This window comes from Ascidiella aspersa, chromosome 1 (genome assembly GCF_963924565.1).
Source record: "Ascidiella aspersa chromosome 1, kaAscAspe10.2, whole genome shotgun sequence".
In the NCBI taxonomy this organism is placed as follows: Eukaryota; Metazoa; Chordata; class Ascidiacea; order Phlebobranchia; family Ascidiidae; genus Ascidiella; species Ascidiella aspersa.
Window position 1 is genome coordinate 29512702 of NC_139447.1, and position 21874 is coordinate 29534575.

At 39.7% G+C, this 21874-nt stretch overlaps 1 protein-coding gene across 1 annotated transcript; it reads left to right on the plus strand.

Annotated features, from left to right (window-relative positions):
* On the plus strand, positions 1–10121 carry LOC146169643 (gap junction delta-2 protein-like). The gene is made up of 7 exons (XM_083389265.1): positions 1–140; positions 1168–1302; positions 3013–3192; positions 5264–5325; positions 5953–6154; positions 8498–8680; positions 9299–10121. Exons 1-7 carry the CDS (start codon positions 105–107, stop codon positions 9764–9766), a joined length of 1266 nt encoding a protein of 421 aa, XP_083245391.1. The 5' UTR covers positions 1–104; the 3' UTR covers positions 9767–10121.
* Positions 10122–21874: the final 11753 nt, after the last annotated feature.

A 21874-nucleotide genomic window follows, 5' to 3' on the forward strand; every position in this document is an offset into this window, starting at 1 on the left:
TGTTGGTATTATCTGTTTCGTGAAAACAGGACCACCGTGACGTCATCTCACCGCGATTCGCACCTTGGAGTATTTTCTAATCACAGAGCAACGACTGAAATACAATGTCTTGGCATTTCGTCGAACGATGGCTGCAGAAGGTAAAGTGTTGATACCATTTTGTTGTGATTGTTTTTATGCGTATGCTTAACATTTTTGAACACACATTGAGTTATATCAGTTTAAAACATACAGAAATTCGTTGATATCCGGTTCATTGTTGTGCATTATTGCGTAAAATCGATTTAACATTCAGTCTTTTACCAAAAGTAAAATGCTAATTCTGTTCCGTAAGAAAGGTTAACACTATTATTTTTTGTAATTACATGTAATTTTTGTTTCATTTTACGCTGCGAATCATAAATGCACCGTAAAAATTGAAAGCCGCGTGTGAAAAAGAGTTTCCCAAGACGGTGTAAAACGTATTCCCGTAGCATCAATAATGTAGTGAAATAATTGTTTGGAAAATTCCCTGTGCTGCGTGAAAAGCAACTACACATCTATGGTCGTTAAGCGTTTGACGCATACCATTGTGTCAGAAGATGTTAAAATTGAAATCACGTGCCAGCACTTTAGTAACAACAAAAATATAAACAATAAACGGGGGTTCTTTAATTGGGGTCCATGGACCCCTTGGAGTCTAGTTTTAGGGGGTCCATTAAGGCCTAATTGAAATATTAGTATATATTTAAAAAGTAGTCAATTTTTCAACGAAAATAATTTAATTAAAAATAAAACGGTTCTGCACTGAATGTATATTTAGATCCCATTTCACTATCCTATTTTCGGATATAGTGTATTTATATTATGACGTCAATTTATGACGTCATTTTTGATATTTTTTGCATACTGTCGTCCACGCTAAACAAATAAAAAAATTAGGGGTCTGTGGTAAAAAAAGTTTAAGAACCTATGCAATAAATGAATACGAACGGGTAAACTAGAAGCCCTTCACAATAGTTTCAGCTGGTTTTCAGCTTAAAAAACGTTTAAATTAGGTTCTTTAAAAAATATACAGTAATGAGAGAAATCAAGTCACAAAGAAAAATGCAGTTGCACAAAATGCAGTTTGTGCAGATCACATTTCTTTCGGAAGGAAACAACACTATTTACATTGTATCTGTGCAGGTCAACCAGCACTCGACCCTCATCGGCAAGTTCTGGATCACCTTCCTGATCGTCTTTCGTATCGTTGTCGTGTCCAGCGTGGGGGACCGGGTTTATTCGGACGAACAGAGCGAGTTTAAGTGTAATACGATGCAGGTAAGACATTCCGGACGTACTAGTGTATTTCATGATCCATGAGAACTTTCGGACCAAAAAATGAAATCCACGCACACGAAAACAAAAACCAATAAACTAGCTACCTCGAAGTGTAGGCTAAAGGCCAAGTCAAACGACAAAAAACAAGTTATTGCTCTTACAACTGAAATACATGGCCCAATAATGCATTCGCCAGTATATTTTTACGTTTATTGGTAGCACCAGGATGAACGAGGTTGTGAGTTTGGATTTCAGTGATCGGTTTTAGCTCCTTTAAAGATATTCTACAGGGCACACTAATTTTGGTATTTAAGCGGGTTACCGGACATATCGTTTTTGTTAAAAAATACTGATCTACTAAAAAGGTTTAGTTTCATCGTGATTCGTGCATAAATTAAAGGCTTTTCATTCAAAAATACCGCAATATTGCCGTTTACTTAACGCGCGCTGCCAACATACCCACTGAAAACGTAAAAACACATTTTCGAAAAGTTGACCCTCGGGTTTCACTACGGTCGAAAACAAACGCCCAGCATTGCAACACAACGCCAGGCCCCGTTGTTATCAATATTACATACGCAGCACGTAACGCAGCACCGTCGCTGGTATACAGCACGTTTGTGAACCGGTCCGGGCGCAACTTCTGCGAGTGAATAATTTATCGGACTCTGTTCGCAGGTGGCCTGTCTCTTTTCCCTGTCTATGGGAGGCCTAGGCACTATACGGGCGTAGATTGCCGGGGATGATTGCATCGGTCGAGTTGCATATACAGGTTTAATTGAGCGTCGCGTTTCCGACGAACTCTAAATAGCCGTCGATTGGAACAACATGCGCGTTTTGTAATGTATATATACAAACTTGAGGCGCGCTTACAGCGTTTGTCGATTCAATCGTATACACGTTGAGACAATCGGAGGTCGACACTTTGAACGTTGACACTATGTGTTAACATTTTATTATCCACTGTTGTGTAATTATTTTAATAACTTTTTTCTTTTTTGTCGTTCCTGCGTCATTTTCAGTCCCTTTTTGTCGGCAATTTTTTTAGAGGGCCTAACATAAACATATTTTAGATATATTTGGTTTGGTGTATACTTACCATCAGCCTCCGAACATTACCGTATCTTGAGAGATCGTACTTTATCTGAGTTCATTTTCAAGTTATTTTTTTGGCCATAAATTTAATAACTATTCATTCCTCGCCTCGTTAATAATGATATACAATACGCTTATATCAATATTCATTAAATTTCTAGCTGTCTTTGCAATTCCTCAGCACAATCTTATGCGACTAGGAAAATGCACCTCAATTAATATGTCAGTTTTTCTTCTGATGTGAAACAAATTTATAGCTCCGCACGAACTGCTGAACAAGTGGAGACAAAACATGACATTTTCCTTATTTCACGTCTTTTGACGGCTTGATTATGAGCTGCATCGAAGTAACAGGTATAGCAAATCAATATTACGTCAGTCCCAGTTCGACACAAGCGTATGGGTTTGGTTGTGATCCTATATAACTCCTACACATGACGTTATTTCCGTCGAGAATTTAGTTTTGGAAAGCAAAGCGTTGTAGAAAAAAATGAGCCCTAAAAAACAACGCTGTTTCAGTGGTCATGGCAAATCCTACACCAGCTATATTTATAGGTTTTGTTTTTGGTTGCTGGTACAATTCCAACCCAAAATTAATTATTTCCCTTGTCGCAGGTCGGGTGTCCAAACGTTTGCTTTAATCAGTTCTCGCCCATATCACATATACGATTCTGGTCGTTTCAAATCCTGATGGTCACCACGCCGTCCATCGTATTCATGGTCTACTCGGCCCACCAGATTAAGAAGAAGCCCTCCAAGGAAAAGACCTCCAGTAGCGGCCCAACGCCGTCTCCGGTTAGTATCCGTTAACTGTATTTTCCTGCGGCTAGACGCCCTTTATTTGTTTGTCGTTGTTTTGTTTTCTTAGGCAAGGACCGATTTATGACTGTTTTCCATCTAGAGTTACCTCACGTGCGCTTGTGGAAATTTAACCTCCGTTGGAAACGTTTTCCGTTTTCGTTTCTAGTCTAACATTTTATTCAGCCTATTGCTTAAAATGACAGTCCGCTCAATCAAATACATAAAAACGGTTGGCGAATATGGGACAGCACGCCTTATTAGTTAGCTTAATAACCGGTTGGTTGGTAGCAATTTGTAGAGTGTTATTATAGGGTTAACCACTGGTTTGACATTAATGTATTTTGTTGGTGACGACCAGGCCAGGGTATTTGCAAGTATTCGAAAAAATCTAAGAAAAATAAAGCCACTGTCTTGACCAAAATGAATTTAATAGAAAAGAAATGTAAAACCTACAACATTCGATAAATTGCTATAATTTTTTTAACATATTTTCTGCAGACACTGTGTGTAATTTAAACAAGTGGATTGGCTTTGAATAAGTATTCTTTTTAAACGTTATTGCCATCAGGCTGTAAAAAATGTTTAACTGAATGAGAGCGATAGTGTGTGTGTCGCAATACCTGGCTTCCATACGGGAAATTTCTAAGAAATCTAAAGCAATCCAATTAGGCAGCCAAAGGTATGAATCACATCGGCGATCGTGGTTGGCATTCCAAATATACAGTAGATTCTTAATTTTACGGGCTACGCTATAAGCTTAATCGTGTTGATTTAAAACATAAAAAATACAACCACCGGACACCGTGGATTTCAAACACAATTCAACTACACCTGTTTCGTGAAGCAATGGTCAATGTCGATAAACCTATATAAAAATATGTGCATTAAGCCAAAGGTCATGGGCAAGTTTGTATACCACTTGTTATTTTGGCTTCTTATTATCGACGTACTAAAGAGCTAAAGTTGTAAAAGTGGGAACAGTAAGCTTGGCTGGCGGTGTTGAATGTTTTCGAAAAAGCCTTGCAAAACACGTTCCTTCTGAATTAACTGCATCTTTGCTTGCTCTAATAGAGCCTTCGCAAAACGCGCCTAAAGTACTCGGCGAATGTTTGTCCAAGCCGGACAGCTTCCATGCCGCAATCAATCGCGCGCGCAATCCTTCAGCGAATAATGCGACGCTTGGCAGGCGCCGGGCAATCAGCGCGGCTCACCCGGACTGCCATAAAACAACAGCACGATATATGCGTGAGCTGGGGACTTGCTTTCGTACATTAGGCCAGGCGCGGCTATCGACCCAGATGGCGAAAAAACTTTCGCCCGTTTAATTCAATTTCACCAGTTTGAAATCGTCGAGTGCAGCCCTGGAGAGCCGCCTTGCAATTACGTAAAGCGTCGCGTCTTCGATCCGTCCGAAAGTCCAGAAGAGCCTCATTTCTTGCGATTGCTCCCCGGGGATCCCGCTTGCAATTTGTCGACGCGATCGCCCTGGAGCTTCACTCGCCCAAAGCCAAAGCAAAACTAATCAATAATCAGCCGACGCGGGGTCGCGCGTTAATTTGAAACAAGTAGACCGCCGACACCGGTGCAGCCGCTATGCGACGGTCTAAATTTCACGCTGCTGACGTCAAGTTTCTGTTTAGTGACGTCGTGCCGTGGTTTCCGCAAGCGTAAAATGTCGCAAGGCTAAAACCGCAAATGGGCGTCGTTTTCCTATTTTGCAATCGATAAACCTGCTGAAGTGCAACAACAGTAAGACGACGCAGATTGAAATCAGCCCAAAAATAAGCCTAAGGTTAGGTCAAGGATTTACCGACGAATTACTTACTGAGACGTGTAGTAAACAATAAAAAAAAGAAAACTAAACTTATTTAAAAAAAAAGTCCTGTCAATAATTTTATTCACAATATTAATGAGTTGAACGTATGTTGACATTTTACGTTATACTTTGTACCCATCGATGATCACTCGTAATAACTTCAATGATGACACCGCTACATTGACTTGAAATTTGCAGCTTAATTTTCATGATATGATTTTTTGTAAAGTTTGCCTTATTTCCGTGTAGACCAAAAAGGCAGAGATGCAAGCAAATGAGGGAGACGATGACGAAAGGAGAAGGCGAAAAAGGTTTGTTTACTGGTTACGTTCGTTTCAATACTTTGTTGATTAGGGCTTCGTACAGTGCATGTGGTTATACTTTTTGTTCATATTTAATTTAAAGCATGGTCACAGAAATCAAAAAAAAATATTACGGAAGGTAGAACATGGTCTACTTTCTGAGGCATGCATTTTTGCTCCGTTTTTAAACAATATCAACATTACGGCTTAAAAACAAGAACACAGTATATTTGCTTCCTTAATCTCTTTATTGCTTTTTGCAACTGGGTTTTGCGTTATCGCACGGAAAATAACCATCATCACACATTTAAAATGCTTTTTATTTCACATGGAAAACTATATTTTTCAACTTGATTGTCCGTTAACCAAATTTTTCATCCATATCTACGCCTTATTCTTTTACAACTGGTACGCCAAATGTAAACGCCTTTGTCTGTACGACAGCGTACCAAAGATATTTAAATTTTAGGTATGTTCAAATTTGAAACAAGTACAAATTTAGGAAATCGACTGTAGACTCCAAATACTGGCGTAGTACTTTCCTCTGACGAAACTCGGTTGTGCGAAAGTTAACAACGAAATACAACTGATTAATCAACGACGGCAACCAACTTTTCATATATTTTAAAGCGGCAGGTCGGCGCGTCCCACTTCGCTGATGCCCGGCCAGGAACTGCAGACGCGGGCAGATGCGGCCCTGGACGCGCAGAAGATCCGCCAGTCGGTGATGCAGGAAATGTTCGGCGACGAGAAGTCGGCCTTTACCCAACATTACGTTCTCTACTCGGCCTCCGTCCTAATGCGCACCCTCGCCGAGGTGCTCTTCATTCTGCTCCAGGTCCGTTTTTTTAGTTTAATTTTCTTTGGAGTCTTGCTAACTTCGTTTAAAGCAATGTTTCTTAATGTTTTTTCACGGCGACCGAAACACCGAAGCGTATTAGTTATAATAGAGAAGCCTTGGCTGGACATATCTTGATTTTATTGAAATCACTAAAAAAACGTGTATTGTGTTGCAAAGTGTATCGGTAGCCCCCACGAAAACAAAGTGAAGCAACACTAGATGATTCAAATTCTAGAAAAAAAATGTTTTTCATGAAAATAACATTTTAAAAAGAACAAGCACCAGTAATGCGCGAAATAGCTTATTTGGTGTTCTATATTCGTCTTGAGTGTAAGCGCCTTTAGTGTAGGGATGTTTCCCGAATTTCATCTTCGACAAAATGATAATCGTTAAATGCGTTGAGCACTTGAACTAAGAAATTAGCTATCACTAAACCATATTTACGTTACAAAAAGCAAAAAACAGGGTGTGTTAATAGCATTTGATACTTTTTCAAAAAAATATATTTTTGAGAGAAACAACCCCGTTTTCATCTAATTCCTGTTTTGTTTTCCAAGTTTCCTAATTTTAACTTTGTTATCACGGTTTAAACCCGTTTTGCTGGTACCTATACAACAATAGTATATGACTACATAGTATTGAACTGGGGTTCAATTCCATTAAAGATGGCTCGATGTTTACTTTTTTAATTTGTTTATTACTAATAAATTAATAACCCGTTATACATTGGCCGTGCTTATATGCTAATTACTATCTATAACGTAACCAAATGCCACGGTGGATTTGAATATTGGCCAAATAATCGTCAAGGGGGCGATTATAACATTGGCGTTGTACCCCAAGCAGCACTCCATATGTCGCGTAATCTGTAATTAGTGCTATTGATGGATTTTGAAATTGCTACAAATTACATGGATTGTAGGGCCTACCCTATACTTAAAAGCTCGGGATGCGCAGATCAATATAGCTTATACGGCCGCTTATTCCTATCAAATCCAGATAATGTAGGGATATGGATTTATCGTGTTCTTCTAGTGGCGTAAAAAATCGGTAAAATTTATAATCACGGTTTGGTGGTCAAAGAAACCTAATTATGATGATAGACTTTAATCTGTTCGGGGCGATGGACCTCTTAGATTAAAGCAGGGGTTCTTTTTTACCGCGGATCCCGGTTTTCTTGTTGTTCCGCATAGACCAGGCTTATAGGCAAGATATTTTAAGAGACGATGTCATAAATTAACGTCACAATGCAAATAGACTCCATAAATCTTCTGAGCAGGGTCAAAAAATGTGAAAGTGGAATGGCGTCTAAATTGATTCAAGTGCAAAAATGTTATTTTTAATCAAACAATTTTTCTTTAAATTGATTAATTTATAAATATACCGTAATGTTTCAATTATGCCTTCATGGACCCCTTAAAACGAGCTCACGTACCGCCTAGGGGTCCATGAACCCCAGCTTAAGAACTCCTGCATTAGAGGGATGAAAGACTAGACAAACTTCAATACACAAACTTAATTGTAGAGTTGTTACCTATAAATATGAACATCATACTGATTACTCGAAACATTACAGAATCATTCGGCCTGATAAAAATGAATGCCTTTGTTAAGATATTAACTTACTACATCGACCGTTGAAGGTATATAACTTTTTTATGCTTTCATCGACCACGATATTGGACTAGTTCCCTATTCTTTGACTTGAGGATTAGTTTTCAAGGATGTTTAGCGAATATATTGGCCTTGAAATAAACGTCGCCAAACAATGTTTTAGGCCAAACTTTCAAAAAAATCCTAACTTTTTATATACTCATTTAAAATATAACCGCTATAACAACGTTTTGAAACGTATTTCAGTTAGGATTTACGCCATTTTATCCTAAATTCACACCTCTTAAAACACCATTGTCGTTCTTCCTATAGGCCAGAAGTTATTAAACGTGGGCCCATTGACTCCCTTGGGGATCCGAAAAACAGATTTAGGGGGTCTATGAAGGCCAAATTGAAATATTAGTGTATATTTAGAAAATAATCAAATTTTCAAAGAAAAGGGTTTAATTAAAACTAAAACATTTTAGCACTGAATGTATTTAGACTCCATTTTACTAAATTCATCTGCATATTTCTGAAAGCCCATTTAAATTGGGACGTAATTCATGACGTCATTTTTGAAAAGTTTCTTGCCTATCGTGGTCTACGCAAAGCCAAAAAAACAAAATTTAAGGGTCCGCGCTGAAAAAAAACTTTAAGAATCTCCTGTCATAGTATAGAGTTACAGACCATGTATTATCCTTGTCGCCTCGCAAGTAAACCAAACACCCTTTTCGCCGTTTGCAGTACAAGCTGTTCGGCTTCCGCATCTCGGAGCTATACCAGTGCACGGGATACCCCTGCCCACACGTCATCGACTGCTTCGTGTCGCGACCCATGGAGAAGACCATATTCCTCTGGTTTATGTTCGTCATCGCCGTCATCTGCCTTTCCCTCAACGTCGCCGAAATGTACTACCTGATTTGGCAGGTGAGGGTCCGAAATTGCAAAACTATATATGGCACATAATAAAAATATCAATACCCGTACAGAATAGGTATCATTTTGAGCGTTTCGAATAACTCATTATTCATTTTTTTTCTGACGTTGAAAATGAATAAAGAGTTATTCGAAACGTTTAAAATGATACCTAAGTCTGTATGGGCTTTGATATTCTTATTACGTCTTACCACAAACTCCAACCATTCTGCTCCAAAGGATATAGCACATCTTTCCGCTATTGTAAAAAAAAATCAGTTTATTTCAATACCATTTCATTTTTCATCCAGAATTGTGGTGTAAAGAGAGCTGATAGGTCCGATACCAATCCTTTACCACCCAAGTCAAATGGATCCATGATCTGGGTCGAAATAATTACAAATGGTTTATAAATTTATGTTCAAATATTAATGTTTTTTATTACTGAAATAGTGGTTTTTAGTTTCCTAATGCTGCATAATAATAGTACTTAAGCCAAAGTCGTCTGTTCATCTACACTTGCCTGCGGCTGTTTTCTAATATTGTCCTATACTATGAATAAATGTTCTTACAACATGCAGCCTCGACGTTCACCCATAGTCATAAATAATAATTCGCTTTTAACTTTAGTTCGGCGTCCGTCGCGCCCGACTCGAGCGCCGTCGGCACCGACAGCGGCGCCAGACCCTCTCGGAAGCACGCGGGGTCGCCTTGGCCGACGCCGAAATCCTGGACGGTGGGATCCTGTCCGCGAATCAGCCGCCTCCCCCCGATTACCGGGGTCTGGCCAGCATGGACGAACACGAGGCCATGGCCCTGGTTCCGGCCGGCGCCTCCGCCCCTGGAAAAACGGGCATGGCTATGAGCTTTAGTCTGGACGACGCCATCTTGCCTGAGCACGGCGGCGCCGGCGCTGCCCGGTACCCAAACTACAGCGGCCCGAATCACCAGGCTGTTGGCAGCGCTGGAGGTTCATCGCGCAGCAACAACTTTGTGGCGCCGGTCGAGGTGACCCTGGTCGACCAGCCCTACCTGGCCACGAACGCGGCACGCGGCACCGACAAACCAAAGGCCAACGATTACTACGACTACGTTTGATGAGGAACTGCTGAATTGATCTGGAACTGTGCTGATCCGGCTGTAGCTTAAATACAGTTACTTGCCAGGCCGACGTTGTCCCTTGTCCGGTGCTTTCAGTTACGATGTTAAGAAAATGGGGAAGGGGCTGTTAGGCGCCGTCTCGTTGGACTTCAGACGCCTTACAAACTTGGCGCACTGAATACTTGACCGACATGTAGCAAATTTTTCTAGCCGTAAACACTGTAGAAATTAGTTCATGCCGTTTTCGCTTTATTGCAATCCTTTAAATGGTGCAGTTTTCCACTTTAAATCATTCGTTGTAAAGCTCAGTTCCAACGTTCTAATTCAAGCTCGGCCCTTGCTTGAGTTGTGCTATCAGACGTCTTTTGTGGAGATGACGAATTGTCTTCAAGACTTGAAGCCTGTCTAATCCTCATCGTTCCAAGTATATTGCAATCGATCATCAAGCATTTTGCAATCACTTATTTCTTTACGTTTGATCTTTAAATCAATTACACCATGCCTGTAGTAGGATTACTACACTATTGAAACGGGTGCGTAGCCGACCGCTAAAGTGTGTTTTGCTAGTTTCGAATTCTTGGAAATAAGCCATATTTACAAATAAATTGTAAATAGTCACCTTATAAAATAATCCGAAAAATACCTTCATAAAATAAATCAGAGTATAAATTACTCTTATGCAGATTTGCACCGCAAAATAAGTTTTAAATAAACATCATGAAAATTGACCACAGACCTGTTTACCTTCATTTGTTTGCTGTTGCTATTAGAATTTTCGTGCAGCGCATAATCATGTATTATGAATGATCATTTGAAATTACTCTGTTTCGTTGATTAAAAATCGTTCAAATCGTAGCATCATTCGTCTAAAATTTTGAACTTGGCAAAAAACACTTTGATACAGGTCCCGTGACCCGCGAAGATAACATTGTATGGACACCTCGAATGCTGCTTCACAGAAAGCATGAAGACATTTCTCGTTTCATGGAAAAAGTCGTTTGTTTGCAAAGCTAAAGTTGGTTCGATGCTGTAATTGCACTAAAATTGTTTTCCAGAGTTTGTGCGTTGCGTGTAAGCAAATTTCAATCATTTTCGTCACAGAATTGAACGTCGAGTCGCTTTCGTCGCTGCGTTTGTGTCGCTTGCATGATGCAGTGTGTCGCTTTCTTCGATAAGTTTGTCGCTTTCTTTGGTTTGTTTCCGTTTTAACAATCACACGACCAGTGTGCAGCGTACACGGCCGCTTACACCGAGTTTATTTAATCAATGTTTTTCCTGTGTTCGTTTACGTCTGTGAATAGGGCTATTTCAAAAGCAACCGCGGGTATTCATCTTACTGAGTTTTCAAAACAAATCTTTTAGTAAGGTAAATATGCCACTTAATCTGGAAGGTAAAAATATGAAGATTAACCGTACCCGGTTGCATTTGAAAAATCCCTGTAAACTTGTCTTTTTTCGCCCACTGCCCCGTCGTTGCAACGCACTTATCCTATAATACGCTGTACAAACGAAAGGCGTTTTCATTTTTGCTCGATTTGCGTTGTACAACTTTTTGCGATACGTACTATCCGTAGGCATATTCCTTAGTGTAGCACCTATGACGAATAAAACAATTAGAAAAAAAACGAACAATATAATTTAACACAACTTTCGAAACTAAAAAGTTCCGATACCGAAGGGTATGAAATGCTATGTACATAAGATTAGTGTCTCAAGTAAAAAATACCCAAAATACTTGAGTCCACGTTGCAAATGTAGACTCTAAACAACGATGTAAAACTTCTTTAACTAAGCAATACTTTTGAACTATATTAACACCGCTCATTAGGTGTAAATAATAATAAAACTATCACCAGAGGAAAATCCAGATTATTGATAGGAATTTTGGAAATACAAAAATTCGTTTCAATAATGTCAGGCCAAATGTTACTGTAGTCACAGTAGAATCTGCAAGTATACAGATTGATATATGGTAAACCGCAAGTTTTATATTCCTCGCGGAGTTCTCGTCAGTTAAAAAATAACTTTAACAGTATAATAGATTGTTATAGGTATGGAAATAGTTAATAAATCCATTTCGCAGTACAACAGATATGTCCGTTCTGCTCCCTTTGAGCTTATGCAGCTCAGTTGGTTGAGAGCGACGATTGAGGTGAGGCGAAGGTGGTGAGTTCGAACCCCACGTCAGGCTAGTTGCTTTTATAGACTGGATCCTTCAGTGCAGTAATGTTTGATTGATTTTGTTGGTCTATTAAGACTACCGGTGTCCTATGGTAGGTGAGTAATCGGTGAACAAAAAAACACTTAGAAAGGCCTAGATGACAGCAGTTGTAACCTACACATGCTCTTTAATATTAGCTTATTTTATGTCGTCATATTCCGATATTGCTGTCTACGCTCCCCATTATTGCTGGCGCAAAGGGTAATACAAAGTCTAAAGCAGTGCATCGAAAAATATTTATTCAAAGATATACTATCTGTACAGCATTGCATGCTATACAAGGCCCAAATTATGGCCGTTGAGGTCTTGGTCAATCGTGTACTGATTTAGCGCCACCTACCGGGTAGACTATATCGTTTGGAGTGAAAATTATTTGCGAATAAGTCATGCTTGCGATTTTATTTTGTTGATAATACTCGCTAATAATAATATTTGGTCTAAACAAGGCGTTCTGATGTAATACCAATTATTAAAGTATAGTGGACATACGTAAAAAAATGTTTTTTTTTAAAGTAAAAAGGTAAGAAAAAGATGGAATTTTTGAAAAGAAAATCGGATTACTAGGCTGTTAGGTATATAAATGCTTTGCGAAAAAAAGGTGCTTTAGATTTTTATACTTCGACCTTGTAATTAGATTTTTATTGTTTTTTATTTGGTTTATTTTTGTATGAACTTCGTGTTATCTTAGAACGCGGTAACTAATCAAGCTTTGTTAGTAAGTGTTAATCTACAAAGTCTATGGAACTATGGACTTGGGCGCCGACTGTAGTCGTTTTATATGGTTACGTTTATTAGGATTGCTACTGAGCCGGATTTTCCAATTATTTGGACTATATCAAATAAATTCAAAATTATTGATTTTATGTGCTGTTCGCTCGCAAAACCTGCATTGAAGTGAGTTTGGTTCGCCAAAGCTTCGCTGTTAAGTTACGCGTATTTGTTTGGGTAGCTGCAAAAAAAGTTAGGGAAACAACGTGCAAAGTCTCTACCTATCCTGTAAAGTGGATTCGCAACAATACATGGGAACGACGGTAATCTTCGCTTGGTATTTCTTAAATTAAATCCAACTAAAAACTATAAAAAGTCTAACAAGATTTACAAGCCGGACCAAAGTTTACTTTTATTTGAGTATATAGTTGAAATTTATTAAAATATAATTTCTGAATGGTCCATCGCCTGTACGTTTGTAAGAACTCTTGCAGTTTTCGAAAATCTATACGCACCTAATAATTTTGGTGTTATATAAAATGGAAAATTTACTCTTTACAAAAACTAGGAAATCAACTTGAACCAAAAACTAAGAAGTAGGAAAAAAATGTTTTTGAAGATAATTCAATTGCGTAAAAATGCTGTTACATAAAGTCTTATCAATTTGCTCAAAATGGGTCTTCAGTGATGAAATGGTTTACTATTAAATAAAGCTGAGGCTATACTTAAGATTAATAGTGACGTCATAACAACACCCACAAGTGGCAAAACCCCCCACGTTGGAAAACTCTGCCAAAAATCCTCACGCATAACCAAGAAATGGCATGAACTTGTATCTTTCTTTCTTCCTCACTTTTACGAATATTTGCTCTCAAGTGTTGTCCTTTCTGTGGCGGTTTTACAGCTAGAGGTCATATAAGAGCCTTGACAATCATCGTTTCTGCGAGACGATTAGGTGCCGCAAAAAAGTTTAACGATTGTGGGTTCGTCGCTTATGTACGTTTTATTTCATATATTCACTCCACCAATTTTTCTATATTAACAGGCCTTTAAAAGTGATAAAACACAGGTCTTTATCCTTCGTTGTGTTATTTTCACGTTTGTTGAAAATTGTGTTTTAACATTAACGACTTTGGCAGTAGATTATTTTGGATTGTGCTTGCAGACCTTATAATTGGCGACTATATTTTTACCGATTGATGCAAGCACTGGTAAGTTCATAAATTGGTGTTGGACAATGCATATAGCATATTAAGTTGTTTTCCAGTAGCTTTTATTTAGAGATTGTATGAATTTTATTACCTTGGTTGACATTAAACCAAACAAATCTTAAAAAAAATATTTAAAAATTGTTTGAGCTTCATGCCATTTTTAACCGAAACCGCTACCCGACGTTTTAAACGAAAAATATCACGATCCGATACCGTATCAATAACTTCATAACGATATGCTCAAACACGCAAAATAGTTTAAATTAAAAAAATTCAAGGATACTTTTTCTCAGATTATTAGGTCAAACTTTTCTGTAGTTTGGGGTGACCAAATTATGGTTAAAATACCTATATAAACTAAGTATCGGTTCGTTTTGTCTCCTATCCGATATTATCGAACATCCCTATTTGTCATTTGGTTAAAATTTCTCTAATAGTTCGTTTAGATTTGCACTCGACATTTCGCTAATAAAAATTGAAAATGTATTTTATTTCTTTTGGTAGTAAGTATAGTATTTGCCGGGACAGGTAAACGCTTATTTGCGAAAGTCTTGCGATTAATTTAAATATAAATTATTTGTTATAAATATTCTCTGTTACATTCATGTATACATGACTTTTACATTTGTAGTTTTTGGTGTAAATGCTGCGGTTTGTATGCACTTATTATCAACAGGTGATTCGTCCTTATTACACGTCGATTGCGAAAGGTCAATGAAACGAAGTTACGTTTTAGGCAAAGTGCAAACAGCAGAAAGCAATTATTAGTCAGCAGCAGTCTTTAAAGCTTCGCATAACAGTGATGCTTTAATCTAATTGCTAACGTTACAGTTTAGCTTTTCTGTCCACTATTAACTGTAACCAAATATACTATGTCAATTAAATCCAAATATTGCATTAAAAACAGATTACTCTAGAAGGCCTAGATTATAGATTGTAGGCTATATGTTAAGCTACACGTGCCTAGCGTACACTATAGCAATAAACAAGAAAATTATCAGATCTAAATTATATCAGCAGAATTTGAGTTGGTGAAAGTATACACACCTCTAAATAGTCACGTGGGCAACTGTTTTTCCCGATTTTTAAGCTACACTAAAACTCTATAGTGAATATTTAGTTTTCAATGTAATAATAGGGCTTTTCAAATATTGTTACGGTATATAAATATTAACAACACCAAAATACTAAGATTTAATGACACCTATTCTTATCCATTATTTCCAGTTAAAAAAATATGATTGTACGCCAAAATATTTTTTGTTTCCAATATAAAGCCGACAGTATTTTTGCCATTTGCCCGTTAAGATTGTATTCCACTGCCGTGCTGAAACCGACTGCCAAACACAAAAATCTATTTTCTGTTAAATACGGTTGCTCTTGGAGCGTCATAGCCTCGATAGGAAAAGAAGCGATAATATAATACGAAAAGGATTCTCATACCTTTAAGACATCGACTATCCGCTTTGTTTAATAACGAAAACCGCAGTTTAGGTTGTTTTTGTCTCCCGATCTCATTTATTGACGCATAATAAATACCTTAGGTTGTTCAATCCTACCAATTTAAATAAAAGAGAAAACACATTCCACCTACTTTAGAATTTTTAACGCGGAAAAGGGTATGCCAAGTTTGAAAGTTTAACATATAGTTTTACAATGAAAGCAGTTTTATTACTATGTTTATTCCTTAACATCAAGCTAAGCATTTAGCATGCTTTATTCTAGAACATTTTTTGTTGTTGTTTGCAACCACAAAATGTCTAATATCGTTTTAACGCTACGCACAAGGGTAATTTTATTTCCAAATACGGATTTGAACATATCTCTATCTAAATACGTTGAACACACAATAGCTCTCAATTAAAGGGTCTGACACCGTGGAACGATGTGCAACAGCAGATAGGCGGGTCTTCTAACAGGCGCGCAGCATAAGGCGGCAACGGCGAGGCAGAAGCGCAGCAAGGCCAATATAGGCCGGCAGACGCGCGGACCAATCAATGATTTTAAAATGTATTTATATGACGAGGGCCGCGGCCACCTGTCGCCCGCCCTACGCAACGCCGGTCGCGGGAACACAGCCTCCTGGGTGTGAACCGGCGCACATGTCCCCGTTACGCGCCCCACCCACCAATGAACCCCTCTCCCAGCGTGCCCAGAAGATTCAAAGCGTTACCTAAGGCTTTCGAAACCGGTTTAAATCATATACGTAAAGGTGTAAAAAATTGCTGTTCGAAATGTTCAAGAGCTTTGCTGTGAGCAAGGGCGAACGTACGTTACGACAATAGCATATTATGTTACGCCAAACTGCAGGATCCCCAACTTTACGGCCTGTCGGATGCCAAGCGCTTCATGAAATGTCTTTAAATTGTATTAATATAGGCGAACTGTAAGAAAAACAATTGAATATATAAAACAACTGCCTCATCAGTTAACGGTTTTCCGAATTTCCATAACGAAGAGAAGAAATGGTGTCAAATGTAACAAATTATAAGGTGACAACAGAAAACGTGATAAGATAAGAAATAAAGCGTGAGGTGCAAAAGTGGAAATGCGAATTAATTTACATGAGTGAGAAAGAAAGAGGGGGAAACGAACAACACGCGCACATACGATAAAACTAAGAAACAATAACGCACACCCAAACAATGAAATAATCGGTGCAACATATACTCGGAGCACACTTGTCGAAAGTAGTCGCAAAAGTTTGCCTGTTTTTACGCGAGTATAAGGCCGCGTCGAAGAATAAACACTTTTACTCGCGAAGCGACGCGGCCCCTCGAAGACAAACATTGACGAGTCGATCGGAAACTAAACTTCTGTTTTCTTTCTCTGTTTGGAAACTTGCGGCGATAGAGGCTTCGGCGTGTTCTCCGGGTGGTTAGACTCGCAGGCCAGTGTGTTGCAATTCTCCCATTCTATGGCCGTTGGCGTATATTGCGGGTCAATTTCCCACAATATTAAATACAGTATTACCAATGTCTAAAGCTGTAACCACATGTAAAGCGCATATATACAAGCACTATGAAACACATACATTGCTTGAATTTTTATGCTTAATTCCCGGAAATCGAAACATGTTTGTCGTTTGACCATTTAGGCCGTTGTTAGTAACAGGAATTATTTTTAAGACGACTTTCATATTTTACGATCGCTGTGGAAAGGCAATCGTCAAAATCTGTCATCGAATCTATTTAAATTGTGGCATCGAACAGTTGCGTTTTTATTGATCATGTCGTTTTAAATTGTTGTGCGATCATTAAAAGGGCCTCGCGTGAGATTGTGACCTGCCGCTTACAAAAAAATACAGCTTACCGAAAACAAATTCCACAAAATTAGTTCACAGTTTTATATTGGTGTGTATGTGTTAGAATTGGTGACATTTCATCCCGGAGTCGGGTAGCAAATCAGGAGGTACAAACCACCCAACAGTGGCCTGGGAGACGAGAAGCGAAAGGGTGCATCATTAATTCCTATACGCTTTAAAGCACGAGCGGCTTAACTTTGTTAAGAAATCGTCGCGCTGGTGCCAGCAGTTGCCGTGATGTAAACGATATAGATCTCCTATAGATCGGCATCGCGAGATGGCCCGTTTATACGGTGGGCAAGTGGGGACAGCAGAAGAGGCAGCAGCAGGTATAGTGGCCGCTTGTATACGACGGACACGAATGACAGATGTTGGCTTATTGATTTTGAACGCGGGAAGCGCCAGATGCCGAGACGCGATCGCTGATGCCTCTTGTTCCTGGCCGCTTCCGCGCAGCCCGGGCTCGGTTTTGGCCCAACCGGCCTCGGGTCCGCGTAGCTTATGATTGGGCCTTGTGGAAAACGACCTGCTGTTGGTCTTTAATTGCGCTGATCGAACCTGGCGTGGTTTTGTGGGTCCTATACAATTCGCCGCCTTACTTTATGAAGTTGTCTTTTTAAAAATCCCTGGTACATCACTGGTACTCAACAACCGTTGCTATGCTTGGTTATTAAAGCACTTCTTACCCTGACTAATATAAATCTCATTCGTTCTAGATCGGGGGTTCCCAAACTTTTTTACCGCAGACCCCTGAAAATATTTTTGCTTCGCGTGGACCAATGTGGGCAAGGAATTTTAGAGATGACGTCATAAGTTGATGTCACAATACAAACAGGCAATAAAAAACTGCTGTTTCCGGTCCAAAAAATTGTGAAAGCGCAATGGAGTTTAAATGTATACTCAGTGCAAAAACGTTGTATTTTAAATTTAACACTTTTTTTGAAAAATTATTACTTTTTAAATATACACTAATATTCCAATATAGGGGTCTTCATGGACCCCTTAAAACTAATTCACGTAACTCCAAGGATTCCATGGACCCCAGTTTAAGAACCCTGTTCTGGACACTCTGCTCTAGCACGACGTTTTTGCTCGTAAAAATTACACTGGAAATATTCTTGAAATCCGTTTCCACACACCTTGTTTAAATCAACATGAAGTATTCTGAAATAACGTTGACAAACTGCATCTGATTTTAAGTTTGAAGAGCAACGTTTGAACAACGAAGTTGACCATACTAAGGAACTGTATGCCAACTTTATATTATATTTCTCATGAGGCACAAGCTTCCGTGTGTAATAAAAAGTGGCGACAGCCTGTACGATATTTAGAGTTAGTCTTCTAGTTTGTGTGCAGTTGCGTATCTAGCCGTGAGCAATAATTGTGCTGAGGTTGTCTTGATTATTTTAGGCGAAACTAAAATTGATCCAGGTTTGATATAATCACACTTTAAATTGTGAAACGGGAGCCGAGTTCACAAAATTTAAACGAAACCACAAATTTAAACGAATGCAACAAATTCTGGTGACTAATTTGTGAATGACATCTGGTTTTATTTGGTTAAACAAGTTTCCGACAGCAACATAGTTCGCATTCCGTAATTTATTTAACAAAATTAAGTTAGGTGTCGCTTAAAGTCGAATATGTGCACAAGAAATTTTAAGCCTTCAGGTGTCGCCTAAAGTCGAAATTGAGCTTAAAATTCCACGATATTTTAGCAAAAATAGTATAACATGCTAAACATTGCGCTTGACCAACAAAATAAAAAACTAAGATTTGTTTTTCGTTTAGCAAATCGTAATTCGTCGCGCCGCCGCCGAATCAAAACAGAAAACGAAACGCCTATTGATTTCATTTTGCCGACGGGCGGGTTATGATAAAACAAAAACAAAAGATAAAGGCGACGCGTGTATTTCATCCAGAAAGCGACCGTGGATTACAGGCGTGTCGAAATTTCGTCTTGGTCGTCGTCGGCGAAAAACAGACGAACGGGCCAAAAAACAAGCGCGTATCGATTTTGCTTTCGTTTTCCTCGGGCCCCGCGCCGATGCAGCATTCGGATTGCTAATAATACACGGCGGCGGTGGGGGGAGGGGGGCGAAAAGTACGCTGCGGGACACTTTTTGGCGAATATTTCCCGGACGTTTTTTCGTCAAAATCGCGATATCGCGCGGCGCTTGGGAATTGGCGGGCGCGCGTTGCCCTGGCGCGCATGAGCGTCGCGTGCACATAGCGCTGACACGTGCGCCCAAATTGATCAACATATCGAAAATCCATACGACTGTGCTGAACACCTTATGTTCGGGCGCGGGGCCGGCGCGAAGCGACAGTCGCTAATACAATTATCGTTAAACAGATGTCCGCCGATCAAAAATAGCGGCGTTTCCGCCATGAGCAGGTCTCCGCGCGCCACCAGCGGCTTGTTGCTTTCCGCGCGCTTTAAGAAAGCACCGTGGGAGCGCGCGCTGCAGTTGTCGCGTATCGTCGAGCCTCGCCGACGGCTGCTTGCTTGCCTTCGGTTGTGGGATGTACTGCGAACTTAAGTTGTGTCGCGTTGATAGCGAGTTCTCGCGAAAATTTCTTTCTTGCCCTATAAGATCGTTTCACGACGTTTACATATAATGCGGTAGACATCGACGGGCAGGCGAGAATGGTTTGATTTGGGTGATTTTGGCAGTCGTTTGATAAACGCTTTAGTGTAATGGGAATTTAAGTACAGCTGTCGGGGTTACTTGTACAGGTGAAGTTTATAATTATTATTTTGCCAGGTTTTGAGATGTGTGGCCTTTTTTATCATTTGTCCAATGTACAGTAAGTTGTAATGTGTCGTTTTAGCGCGCGAGATAATTGGTTATGCTAAGTTTGTCCATCACAATTTTCCCGGTCGATTTAATTTATAACCGCGTTCGTCACAAACTATACGATCGTTATTAGCAATATATCAGAACAATTTTGTTCGAGCGCTTTCGGAGTTACCGGATCTGCGTGTTTCGCATAGAACAAGGCAACAGCGAAGTGCATTAAGCTTCTCTTACCAACTTGATTAAGATTTCTATGTCCAATATTTGGCGGACAACCCGCGCGTCGACAAGTGAGCAAGCATGCGAGACAAGAAAGAAAGCAGAAGAGTGCGCCGCCGCCCATAGGCCCCAAAATAAAAATCCTTATGCGCCGAAAGGCCCGGGTATTCATAATTTATGGATCTTCGATCGCAATTGGTGGGCAACACTTTCCCGACAGCCGGCGGGAGGCCGCCTCGCCCCACAGACCTCTTGCACCCGTCTTGCAGCAGCGGCATTATCAGCTGCCGCGGTCGGTCGTCGCCGTATTGACCACTTCGCCTAGCTGCTCCTTACGAGCCTGGGCTGTGAGTGGGCTTCCAAGCAGAAAGATATCAATTGCGTATATAGAGGCGTTAAATAGTCTGGACGTGTAAGCTGTAAAAGCCTTAGCCAAAATAGATAGCGTACTATGTTTAAAGTTGCCTATTAGCAGGTGTCTTGCTATTGCAAAACAACTTGTGTTTAGCAGATGCGTTAAAAAAAATATATATTACACCTCGCCGTTAATTTTAAACGTATTGCTGATCACGCTGATAATACAGCCAAGTTTATCGAGCAACATTCAGATCGTGTTTTTACGTTTGGATTGCAAATTAGCCAAACGTTGGCCCAAAAGTATTCAAACGAAGTAACTCAGATGTATAAGCTAGGGATGTAAACTGTCCAAAAGTTTGCAATAAATACGCAGCCGTTGTTTGTTTTGAATATCGAGGTTGCCAAACACGTCTTAACCCCACTACTGCCGCAAAGATAAATTTTAATTTCTACCTTCACCAAAAAGTATTGACTTTCGACCTTCACCCCCCAAAAATATTAGAGTTTTCAAACTAACCCAGAAAGCTGATGACCGCTGATGCTGCCTAGGTCGGGGATACCAAGCCCCTCCTCCTATAGTCCCACGAGTGCCCGGGCCGCTGCCTGGCGTGGTGGTGATTCGACCGGGTCGATGTGCCGCTTCCCTGGAGGCAGGCCGGTGGCCCGCGTCTTCTCCACATCGATCGCCAATCGCCGGTAAACAGCAGTTGCCGTACACTGCGGCGGCCCGGGCGCGCATCGACAATTCGCTACGGTGTACAGCCGCCTGTTTCAACCCTCTTTACCATGGGCTGGGTTGATTGCTTTGAGTGTTTGGCAGGCCATACGCTGTCAGTTAGTACAGGGGCTAAAATGCAGGAGGATAAAGAAAAAAAAACAGTTCTCATTTATTTTTACCTTGAATGGGCAAACCAATCATAAGATGTGAAGAATTGCTAAGCTGTTTGGTAGCTTGAGCATTGGCAAAGGAACGTAGCACTTGTCCTACAGTTTAACATTGATGACGAATTTTGTTCTTTAAGGAATAGGATATGGCTGTAAAAGTTGAATGGTCGGAGAATCTGTCTTTTATAGTAATTTGCAAACAGATAGATGTTGTTTTGGCTTTGTAAACTGTAATATGATTCATTTCAGTTTAATGTGATTTTCGCTCTAAATGTTTCTTCTACTCCGCCTTGTCTATAGTTTGATTTTTAAGTGTTTATCCACCAATATACAATAAATTGTCTCGCGACGGAAAGATCAGCAACATAACAAAAATGTTTTTTTGTAAAGGTATTTAGA

What these genes read in the sequence shown, in the direction of transcription:
- LOC146169643 (XM_083389265.1), top strand. Translation starts at nt 105, where the DNA reads ATGTCTTGGCATTTCGTCGAACGATGGCTGCAGAAG. An exon ending in TTAAGTGTAATACGATGCAG is followed by an intron (nt 1,303 to 3,012) that starts GTAAGACATTCC and finishes CCCTTGTCGCAG; the next exon opens with GTCGGGTGTCCAAACGTTTG. An exon ending in GCGGCCCAACGCCGTCTCCG is followed by an intron (nt 3,193 to 5,263) that starts GTTAGTATCCGT and finishes ATTTCCGTGTAG; the next exon opens with ACCAAAAAGGCAGAGATGCA.